The 12,485-nt window shown below is 35.6% G+C and overlaps 1 protein-coding gene across 1 annotated transcript in view; it reads right to left on the bottom strand.

Annotated features, from left to right (window-relative positions):
• UHRF2 (ubiquitin like with PHD and ring finger domains 2) overlaps positions 1-12,485 on the bottom strand; it is a 93,315-nt gene that overhangs the window by 47,256 nt on the left and 33,574 nt on the right. The window contains exon 4 of the mRNA XM_021682408.1: positions 8,346-8,564. Coding sequence (XP_021538083.1) covers positions 8,346-8,564 — 219 coding nt within the window. The remainder of the gene's footprint in view (positions 1-8,345; positions 8,565-12,485) is intronic.

Raw genomic sequence — 12,485 nt, 5'->3', positions numbered from 1 at the left:
CATCTGAAAACACAGATAAAAAAATTCTCAATTTAGAAATACATTTCTAATGAAAACAGGGCGCCTGGGTGCCTCAGTTGGTTAAACGACTGCCTTCGGCTCAGGTCATGATCCTGGAGTCCCTGGATCGAGTCCCGCATCGGGCTCCCTGCTCGGCAGGGAGTCTGCTTCTCCCTCTGACCCTCCCCCCTCTCATGTGCTCTCTCTCATTCTCTCTCAAATAAATAAATAAAATCTTTAAAAAAAAATACATTTCTAGTGAAAACAGGTTACAAAAAATGAAGACAAAATAAAGATGTTATCAAACCAAACCTAAGAATTCAACATTATAAAGAAATATAAAACATTACAGGAGGCTTCAGATGTTTCTGTACCATAAGGAGGGGGCAATCTTCCTTCTGCTCGGGAGATACTGTGTTGGTTTAACATTTTATTCAGCAACTATGTTGAGGCAAGGCTTGTTTATAGTCTTGGTTAGATTTAGTCTACATATTTGTCTTAGCCATCCACAGTTTTCAACTAAGAGCCTTTTGTATACTCTGTGGGACCATTCCACCAGTGATCCCAAAATCCATGTTTGCCTTCTAAGACTGCTGAAAATTCCACTGTGCTGTTTACTTACATTTTTAGCCTCTTGCCCAGCAAACCTCAGTATTTAGCAAAAGTCGTGTGAGGAAAACCGGCCATCCCCATTATCTGCCCAAAGCTCTGATTTCTGTCTCCACCATGCCCCCAGTTGCTTTCAATTAGATCTGCTTTGCATCCGTAATTAGCAAAGTTCCCAGGGCAAAAAGCAACTACAAAAACCAACTGCCTTCTAAGGTTCTTCCCATTCCAGAGTCCTAGGCACTGGTAGTTCTACTTGCCTCTCTGTTGCCTTCAAGCAGATGATAATGGTATTTGATCTGGATCTAGTTGTTTCAAGTAAAAATGCTAATTACTGCCAGCTATTCCATCCTACCTGGAAACAGAAACCTTCCATGTATTTCATTAGGTGCTTCAATAAATATCACAAAAACAGTTTGAAAACTAGAATCACTTTTTCAATCATTTATCATTTTAGTTGAAAGCCTACCACACCCATTTCCTCTGCACAAAGCAGATGAAGCATAAATCACACCAAAAAACATGAATATTCCCTCAATAGTATATTTCAATTGAATCTAATAAACAAACAATTGTAAAACGCATTATTTTATGTAGTACCAAAAAAGAAATTGGCCTGCAATGGGGTAGTCTAAGAACCATCCCCAAAGGTGGTACTCTAGATGGAAGCCAACAACTAAAAAACACACCATTTTATGAAATTATAAGAAAGAAAAAAGTCTGAGGTGTCTAAGAAGGACCCTCAAATAAAGCTAGGCTACCAAACGGTTCTTCTCACAGTTTAATAAGATAAATGGTAAATAAACCACCTTGCATGTAGAGACAGAAAACAAACATGTCTATTTCAATATTATCACTAAGTAAAAGGAGGAAAAGTATCCCAAGAATTGAACCACAAAGGTACGATTCATGCCGTTTTGCAGATATGAATTCATACTACCTGTGTGGTCTAAGGAAGCTCAGAGAATTTTAAGTTAGATGGTACTCCAAGGTGCCTAGCAGAAGCAAACTCAAATCTATGAAAAGAACCCAACTTCATTCCAATAGCAATTTTAAGGTACATTTTGAGATGTTAAAATTAAAAAAAAAAAAACCTGTTAATCTAAGATTCTGTGAAATATTCTATTTACTGACTACTCATTATAACTTGTTCCTACAACAGGGCCTGGCACACAGCAGCCAACAAAAACCAGGGCATTAACGTTTCAGTAGTATGACAGAATAAATGGGAGCCAAGATGTCTAGGTCCTAAGTGTGGGAACATGTGAATATTATGTTACATGGCAAAAGGGACTTTGTAGACATGATGAAGTTAATGACCTTGAAACAGGATTATGCAGGTAGGCCCAAAGTAATTACAAGGGAACTTAAAAGTAGAAGAGTCAGATATGTAATGTTAAAAAGGGAGGAAGTGGGCAGTGGGGGCCTTTAAAATCTGAAAAAAGCAAGGAAATAGAGTCTCCTTTTAGAGTCCCCAAAAAGTAACACATCTTTGCTGACACTTTTAGCCCAGGGAAATCCATACAAAACTTCTGACTTACAGAACTGTAAAATGGTAATTTATACTGCTTAAGCCACTAAGTTTGTGGTAATTTATTGCAGCAAGAATAGGAAACTACTACAAGTAGGCCAAGAGAGACAAATATCAGATGATAATACTATAAAGAAAAGTAAGGATTCAAGGAATCTATGCATGGCATGTGCACATATAATTTTATATACCACATTCAAGAAAGATGTCTTTTGAAGTGATGTCTGAACAAAGAACTGAGACAAGAGAGCAAGCCAAATGAGTGTCTGTGTGGGGCAGAACAGGCAGAGGGAATAGCAAATGCAAAGGCTCTGAAGCAGAAATATGTTTATATAGATGATTAAGCACCACAAGGAGGCCCATATGGTTAAAATACAGTGAGTTTTGATTTATAACTTGATAATGGACACCAATGTTATACTGTATAAGAATGTTAAAAATATCATTAAAGAGATTTGATGACAAATGAGTATAGATAAAATTTAGTAAATAAAGCCCTATAAAAAATGACACTGAAAATAAAGTACCTCCATAGTTTAGTTTCAGCTTTAGATAAATTATTTTCTTGTTATAGAATTCAAATTCTACTTATAAATATCTAAACTAGTATAACTTCATGTGGTATTCAATGCAATATGCATAACAGTAACTGAAGTATTATGAAAAATGGATTTAAACTCCACAAACTTTTGTTCTGAATTTTCTTCAAAGCTAAAATAGAAGCAGAAAATGATACTAAAAATAGAATTTGATCACTAGACAGTTTAAGCATATTCACTTTTTGGTACTCACAAATTTAAAATAGATGGACGCCTTGGTGGGTCAGGGGTTAAGCATCTGCCTTCGGCTCAGGTCAAGATCCCAGGGCCCTGGGATTAAGTCCCACATCAGGCTCCCCGCTGAGCAAGGAGCCCACTTCTCCCTCTGCCTGCAGCTACCCCTGCTTGTGCCCCTGCCCTCTCTGTCTGACAAATAGATGAAATCTTTAAGAAAAAAAAAAAAAAAAAAAACAAGCATAAACTTTAACTGCAAGTTCCTTTATCAAATACCCAAGATAGATTAAAAACAATGTCCTATATTTCTCCTTTTGTACCTTCAATATCACAAAGCTGAAGGTTCGTTATCTGTAAAAGCCTAATAAAATTCATAAGCCTCTGGTGGGACAGATTAAAAAGTCACAAACTAAACTCAGGAATAAAAAAAGGGAACATCACAATAAAGACTGCACATTAAAAGATGAGGTTAAACTTATGACAAATTTTATTTATGACAATAAATAAAATTTAGATAAAATCAAGTTCCTAAAAAATAAAATTTTATTTCAAGAAATAGAAAAATCAGAGTCTCCCTATCATTACAGAAATTGAGCCAATCATAAAAATCCTTCCCACAAAGAAAGCTCAGCCCCAGAGGGCTTTACTGAGAAGTTCTACCAAACAGTCAAGAAAAGGACACAAAACTTCACCATAAGACAAAGAATATTCTAATTATTTTATAAAACCTGAATAATTTGTGAAGGACAGCTAGTTAGGAAAACTAACATGCAAATTTTACTCATTAACACAAATGCAAAAATTCCACACAAAATATTGTCAATGCAAATCCAGGATAGCATATCCACAAAATGCCTATGTCAAATACTATAGTTATTGGTGAAATTTTGAAAAGTTTTTCTTAGAGATAAAGGAGAAAAAAGATGCCTGTATTTATCACCACATCCTTTCAACAACGTACTAAAGGGCGGCTGGTGAATAAAAACGATTAAAAGACAAAAATGTCATAATTCATAGATGATTATAAGCATAAAAATTCCCAAAAAATCTACATGTAAATTAAAACTAGTAAATTTAGGGGCGCCTGGGTGGCTCAGTCGTTAAGCGTCTGCCTTCGGCTCAGGTCATGGTCCCAGGGTCCTGGGATCGAGCCCCACATCGGGCTCCCTGCTCCGCGGGAAGCCTGCTTCTCCCTCTCCCCCCTGCTTGTGTTCCCTCTCTCACTGTCTCTCTCTCTCTCTCAAATAAATAAATAAAATCTTTAAAAAAAAAAAAAAAAAAACTAGTAAATTTAGTAAGGCTACTAGATCCAAAAATCAAAGGTTACTTATATACCAGTGACAAAAAAAAAAAAAAAATATATATATATAGCATTTATAGGAACAATAAGTAGTACTTAAAGTTAAATAAGGATAACAGACTCCTATAAGATCAGATCTCTGGAGAGTATTAAATCAGGTTCTACCATATAATTGCCATCACTCAATTATTTTGAACCTATAAAAACATGTTATATGGTTCAACCTAATAAAAATAGGAGAAAAACACATTAAAGACCTAAATAAATGGAGAAAAAGCACATTCCTGGATTAGAGTCAACACAATACGTATTAAATTCCCAATGGTTATGTTTAAATTACCAAGATGACTTGGAAAACTCAAGTGAAAGCACAAAGACCTAAGAAAACAGAGAACTACTGAAGAGCAAGGTAGGAAGCCCTGTTCTGTCATATCATTAAAATGTGGAACTGATATTAGGATACACAAAATAGACCAATGGTACAGAATGGAAATCAGATGGATGCATCAAATTACATATTTGATATGAGGTGATACTGAAGACCAGAGAGGGAAAAAGGGCTTTTTAATAAGCAATGTCAGGAAAAATGATTATCCATATATATCAAGGTAAGTCCAACCCTTACCTCAAAACCTACTTCAAATCGATTAAAGATCTACCAAGGAAAGGTAAAACCACAAAGCTTTTTTAATAATGGAGAGTATCTTAATATATTTTGGGTAGGAAAAGTTTCTCCCCTGCCCACTCCATGTTTTACTGAGGTCTAATAGTTTTACTGAGATATAACAGACATATACCGTGTAAGTTTAAGGTGTAAAACAATGATTTGATAGATGTATAAACTGACAAATGATTACCACAAAAAGTTAACTTCCATCACCTCAGACAGTTATTTCTTTTGGTTATGAGAACTTTTAAGTACTCTAAGCAACTTTCAAATATACAATACAGTACTGCCAACTACAGTTACCATGCTGTACATATCCCTGGAACTGGAAGTCTGTACCTTTTGACCACCTTCACCCATATCTCCCACTCCCTGCCCAAACCCCAGAAGGTTTCTTAAGATACAGAAAGCATAAACATCAGGGGAAAAAATTTAATAAGCTAGTTAAAATTAATACTATTATTCAAAACATGAGAAAAGCTATAAAAGCGAAAATATTTTCTCTACACAGAACTAAAATGGTCAAGTCTTCATAATTAGAACTCCTAAAAAAAAAAAAAAAATCAGTAATACAGACTAACAACAGAACAGTAATGTTTGGAACAGGGTCCTCACAAAAGGTACCTAAATTGCCAATGAACGTAAGGCTGTCAATCTCACTGGTAGTCAAGGAAATGCAAATCAAAACCATAATGATATACTATTTTATTATATACCCCTCTGATTAGCAAAAATTCAAATGTGACAAAATTAAGTGTGGATGACAATGCAGAGCAATGGGACCTCTAATACTGCTGTAGAAGTGTAATCTGATACAGCCAAATATTTGGTCCTATTTATTCAAGTCAAGATATGCATGCAGTTCTACAACCCAGCAATTCTACTTCTAGGCAAGATGCACCCTACAAAACGAATGCACATAAGCACCAGAACACAGGCAGGATGTCACAGGATGAACACAGCAGTTTGTAACAGCCCAAAACTGTGAACAACAGAATACATTTAGACCTTCCTTCTATTCATCCACTCTTTCCAGTAAAAAGATTTCTAACCATGAAAAAAAAATTCTTATCCACAGCCACATGCCACAGTGACTCTTATTTAAACTCTTATGTTCCTAACACATTTAGTAAAAACTTAAATGACAGAGAACATAATACTTTACAGGACAGTGTGTTTTACTGCTGGGACAGCTATCACATAATTGGTCTCTATTTGCCTATCTATAATTTCCACTCAATCTTAGTTCTAGTCGCTAAAGCCAGGGTGCTCCACTCTATTTCAGAATCACTCAGGGAAAATTTTTTAAATAGTAAGCTATTTTTTTCTTTAACTCTATGCTATTAGTACTGTTATCTCCTCCTATTGTATACATGTGCTGTTTTGTACTTCTTACACTCAAACACATTACAAGGATCCCTATATAACCCATTTACGTACAGGCCTTTTCCTTTTCTTCATGATTTGTATCCTTACCCAAATTACAACTTGCTTAGAAGTCTGAGTTGCATCTGTACCTGGCAACAGAATCACACTATTTGTAGAAAGTTCTGAAACTGTTTTCTAAAATATAAGCTTTTTTCAGCACCTCACAACGTTCTTTTTATTTTAGGAGTCAGCAAACTTTTTCCATGAAGGGCCAGAGAGTAAACAGTTTAGGTTTGCAAGCCAGGGAGTCTCAGTTGCAACCACTGAACAATGTTGAATACAAAAACAGCCATAGATAATGTGTAAAATGGTGGGCATTACTATGTTCCAGTAACTATTTTCATAAAATCATGCAGCCAGTAGGCTGTAGTTTACTGACCCCTACTTTGTATTATTAATCATAAGCAGATGCTTAATCTCAGATTTGTTATAATGTATCCATTATATTTAACATATATAATCCCTATTATATATCTATCCAATATATTACATGTAACATAATAATCAGAACTTGACAAGAATCTTAGTGTGGCTGCTTCCTATACACACACCCTATACACAACTGCCAGGATCATTCCAGAATCCCCAATGCTCAACAAAAATGTATTTATAAGAATTCATTCTTAAAAAAAAAAAAAAAAAAGCAAAGCATAAAAGCACAAAATATATATATTAATATTGTTAAATATTATTAAGGACTAGAAACAGTTTTTTGTTTTTAAGATTTTATTTATTTGATAGCGAGAGAAGGCGGGGAGCAAGCACAAGCAGGGGGAATGGCAGGGGTGAAGCAGGCTCCCTGCTTGAGCAGGGAGACCGATGTGGGGCTTGATCCCAGGACCCTGGGATTATGACCTAAGCCAAAGGTAGACTCTCAACTGACTGAGCCACCCAGGCGCCCCACAACTAGAAACAGTTTAACAGACTTCTAAGAAAGTAAATTAGTGACTGTTCATCCAATAAACTCTATTCAAAAGAATCAGACACAGAAAGATGGTGATAATATTTTCCTATCTGTAAAAAAGTAGCTGTGAAACAATGCATGGTACTTGATCACTTGAGTGAAACACCAAAATACATTTTTTTAAATTTTATTTATTTGTCAGAGAGACAGAGAGCACGAGCAGGGGGGACAGCAGGCAGAAGGAGAAGCAGGCTCCCTGCTGAGCAGGGAGCCCGACGCAGGACCCGATCCCAGAACCCTGGGATCATGACCTGAGCCGAAGGCAGACGCTCAACTGACTTAGCCACCCAGGCGCCCCAACACCAAAATATTTCTTAAAGAATTAATGATGGAAATAGTGGAGCAATTTGGCATTTTGGGTGACAATTTACATTTTGAATTCTCTTTATTAAGCTTGTTAAATTCTGTAAAATGAAGAAAATTACTATAAAGGAAAATTTCAGCTAGTCTTACAAGTAGAGCAGACAGCCGGTTAGGCTGATATTCACTGCTACTATATCAACATAGATCCTCATAACCACCACAGCTACTGAAATGCTTTTGTATATTACCTGTAAGAATCCTGTGAGGTAAGCAAGGATTTCTCAAATAAAATATTCAGTTATTTCCAAAATGCTTTCAAATAATATCTCCAGCCTTAAAGCAGTGATGGACATTTAAGGGACATCCTTACTAAAAAAAATCTCAAGAATTTATATTAAAAAGTTCTCCTTTAGTATATAAATTTCTAACTTTCATAGATTCCTTTTTTTTTTTTTTTTACTAAGGAACATGTGCATAATACCTAAAAATTACATTCCTTGATTACTTCAGTAGCTAAAGGGCATCAGTGTAAGTAATCTTTTTTTTTTTTTTTTAAGATTATTTATTTATTTATTTGACACAGACAGTGAGAGAGAGAGAGCACAAGCAGGGGTTACGGCAGGCAGGCAGAGGGAGAGGGAGAAGCAGGCTCTCCTCTGAGCAAGTAGCCCGATGAGGGGCTCAATCCCAGCATGCTAGGATCATGACCAGAGCTGAAGGCAGCCACTTAACTGACTGAGCCACCCAAGCGCCCCCAGTATAAGTAATCTTACCCTAAGATAATATTCACACGAAGTTCTTTTTTGGTCCTTGAGATTGTCTTCAATGCGGTAATTTCTGCATCAAACCAGAATCCTCTATTACCAGGATTTTCTACAGAGTAATTAACCATTACCACATCACCGACATTTAGTTCATTCCATTTCAAATTGGTTCTAGCTCGTGGTCGAAGATCCTTGACATTTATTTCTACCGTACCACTTTCTGGGTATCTGAGGAGAGAAAAAGAGAAGAATCATAGAATGCTGCTTATGATTACTACCAAAGACTAAAAGTATATGCAACATACATAAAAACAATCATTTCTGAATTTCACTTAAATGGTATTTTTCCATGATTGTAACTGCCAGAATAAACAGTTCTTGCTAACATTTTATTAAGACGTTCTTTGCTAGCTTAAGGGGTAGGAGTAGGTAAAAAAAACACAAGCTCTTCTTGCTCTAAATTTTCTTGACCTAAGCTTCAAAACTACTTTAACAGGTGCTGACCTGTTCTTGAACTTGGGAATCAGTTCATTGAGATCTGCTGTTTGTTTTACACACAGAACATGAACTTAGTACATTTCAGTACGTTTCAATAACCTCCATTTTCCCAGGAAGAGAGGCGAAATTCTAGTTCTTACATGTAGCCATGTAGCCTAGTAATGGCAAAAAAGAAAAAAAAAGTGGACCCATGTGAAATAATTCTAGCAGAATCTTGATTTTGTGCTTCTAAAGGTAAGCTTAGCTTAAACTGAAACCTGATCTGAACCTAAAGCTTTAGAAGTTTCCTAAATTTTAGGCCTAACTTCTGGTATCAACAAGCCAAAGAGAGCAATGTAACAGTAACAGTTGCTACAAAATTAAGACCTGTTACCTTTATGTATTGCTTGGTAGTAGGGGGACAAAGAAATGAGTAATATCTGGTTCCTACTCTTGGAAAGCTCAATCTGTTGGGGTAGGCCAAACTACTATAATAGTGTTTCTCAAAGTATGAGCCCCAGACCAGGAGAATCAACATCATCTGGGAACATGTTACAAATGCAAACTCTTCGGCTCTACTTCAGATCTAATGAGTCAGATAATCTGGGAATGAGGCCCAGCAATCAATTTTCACAAATCCTGTCAGTAACTGAAAAGCATGTTCCAGTTCGATAAACCTAGTGTACTATAAGAATAAGTATCATACCCTAGTATGACAGTATTAACAACGTAGAAACAAAGAAAAGACCATTAACCCTTAACCGAGTGGCCTGCTCAAAATATAAGTGGGTCCAAAGATGGAAGCAAGCTCTAGCAGGAAAGCCTTGGTTCTTCTGAAGAAACCAAAGTACTATGCAAGCGTAGGACTCTCACAGAATACCTAACTCATTTAGAGTAAATGGGTATAAATCCTGGGTGGGATCTTTAATCATCCAATTTAACAAAGTCTCTTCATATTTTAGTTAGTTGAAAAAGAACAATCTCAGGATTAGCAAAGGGCCTCAGAGTAGATCTGGTCCATTTACCTTCTTAGTGCCATAACTCCCTTCTACCACAAGCCTTCCAAATAAGCATGTAACCTCTGCTGGGACAGTAAGTGGTAAGGGGGCACTTTTAACCCTCAGAAAAGCCATTCTATCTTCATATAGCTCTGACATAGGGAAGAGAAAATACTTGATACTGGATCAAACATAAGCTTTGAAACTCATTTTATGAGTAAGTCCCAAGAAGAAATTTATACACTCTGTCCACAAAAGACCTAATAATGGACAGTCTAAATGTCCCTGCCACCCTCAATATTCTAAGTAAAAATGTTTTAAATGGATTTCCATCAACTTATATAAAAAGGTTTTGAGTCCTTTATCATCCTGGTGTCTTCACTGGCTGGGTTTAAGTTCCCATTTTAGCTTCTTACTACTGGATATCCTTGGGAAAACTCTGTATCCGTACTAATCCTCTGTCTTATGTAGAATGTAGTTTAATGTTAACTGTTATCACATGTGGTTTCCATAACTAAAATGAGACTTGTAAAGTGCTTAAAACAGTACATAATGGGTTAAATGTCAGTTAATATTCTGTCATTATCCCACAGAAATAATCCCAAAGAAACTGACAAGTACAAAATCATGTCTATGGTTCTGCTCTTCTCCCATTTCAATCCCATTTTTTATCGGTCAAACCTAAATTTAGAGGTCTCTAGCCAAACACTTGCGTTTATACGCTCATGTTGTTTCACACTGGTTTGGTCACAAAAATAACCAACACTTCTCCCGTAAAGTGAAGTTAAACTAGATTTTTTTTTTAGGACTTCTCTAATTTTGAAGTTTGTGAACTTGTTTCCTGCTTCAATATCCTTAAGACCACATAGGACAGAAAACTATTCTTTTAAGTAAGATTCTTTTCTCAGCTGTAATGTCACGATGCCAAAATATAATTTTCACATTATGTATCTGTATGTTTAATACAGTAAGAAAGCGTATTTCAATGGCAAAAAATTCTCCATTTGCCTAAGTTTGTCAAAGTTTGCCTAAGTAGATACTAAGAAAAAAATATCTTAAAGTAGAAAGCTTGACCGAAGTATCAAAATTGTATATAAAATCATGTTTATCAGAGATAAGGCAAAATAAATCATCCCATACATCAGAGCAAGGGAATTTAAGCTATACTTGCCCTGGAAATTTGTATAGTTTCATAACAGAATTATATATACATATATTCTACATATATACACTAGTCTATAGAAGGTAACTCATGAAAATGAAGTATACTTTTTCTAATTTCGGCCAAAGAGATGTTAAGTCAATGCTCTGTATAAAAACAGACATGGAAGGGACATATAAAACTATTTATATCAAAGTCAAGAACATGCCAAGTGCTCAAATATTATTCTTTTCCTGGGCATCTTCATCTACAGACATCCTAACACCCAGAATGGGGACACATAAGCTCCACTATAATCCCTTTTTCTTCAGATTCATATATCCAACTACATTTCTAACAGATACCTTAGAAGCACCTCAAATTCAAGGCATCCAAGATGGAATTCCCCATCCCATAATCTGGTGTTCAGTATTCTCTAGAGGAAACTATTTATACTCCCAGAAACTTAGAATTATCCCCGATTCCTCTAATAATGCCTCCATCCAGTTAGTAAGTTCTCCTTATGCTTTACCTTTAACATTTCTTTAATGTAACTATACCCCCTTAACAAAGACCTGCATTTCTCTAAGCCTACCGTCAAGGCCTAACATAGCTCCCTGTCTTTAGGATCACATCTTAAACCCACATCACACTTTTGCTGAAGTCTAAGACATAGATCTACTTAAAATATTTTGTAAAGTTTGATAATGGTCTGTTCATAAGTTGTGGGAAAACAAGTATTCTCATACACTGTTGATGGAAATACAAAGTAGTACTATCCCCTTGTAGAGAGGAATTTAGCAATAGCCAGCAAAATTGCCTATGTTTACCTTTTGACCCAGGAATTCCATTTCTAGGAATCCATTCCAAATATTAAATAAAAATCCCCATGAAAGGACACATACACCAAGCTATTTATAGCTATACTATCTGTAAAAGCAGGACTACAAACAATCAAATGTCTACAGGAGAAAACCACTTGAAATACCATATGGTGCAATTACATAATGGAATACTATGCTCCCATGAAAAAGGAATAGAATATCTACAATGGAGTTATATGGAGAGCTATGGTCACCAAAAAAAAATGCAAGATGCAAAGTGTTCATAGTGTGCTACTTACTTCCTAATAAGTGTGTGTGGAAATACAAATACACACACACGTATACATACATATACAAATGGGTGTGAATATATAATTATATATGCTTATATTTTAAAATGGAAGGATAAACCAAAACTAATAAATATAGTTACTATAAAAAGAGGTAAGAAATAGAAGAAACCATGATGGACATTCTGTTTCTCTTCATGTATCTTGTTTGGGAGATTTACCTATAGAACCATGTACTGTTTTTTACAATTACAAAGCAGAATTTAAAAAAATATAAGAAATCCCTAAAAAAATAGAAGTATGGTGGCTTAAGTACATAGGGAGGAACCATTACAAGTGACTTAAAAACACTAGATTAACAATACATCCTAAATAGGGTTATTTCCTAAGGACAAAGTAGAAAACAAAACCAATTTTTC

Source organism: Neomonachus schauinslandi, chromosome 13 (genome assembly GCF_002201575.2).
Source record: "Neomonachus schauinslandi chromosome 13, ASM220157v2, whole genome shotgun sequence".
Lineage (NCBI taxonomy): Eukaryota > Metazoa > Chordata > Mammalia > Carnivora > Phocidae > Neomonachus > Neomonachus schauinslandi.
Note: the sequence above shows the minus strand (reverse complement) of the source record. Positions and strands in the feature narration are given on the sequence as shown.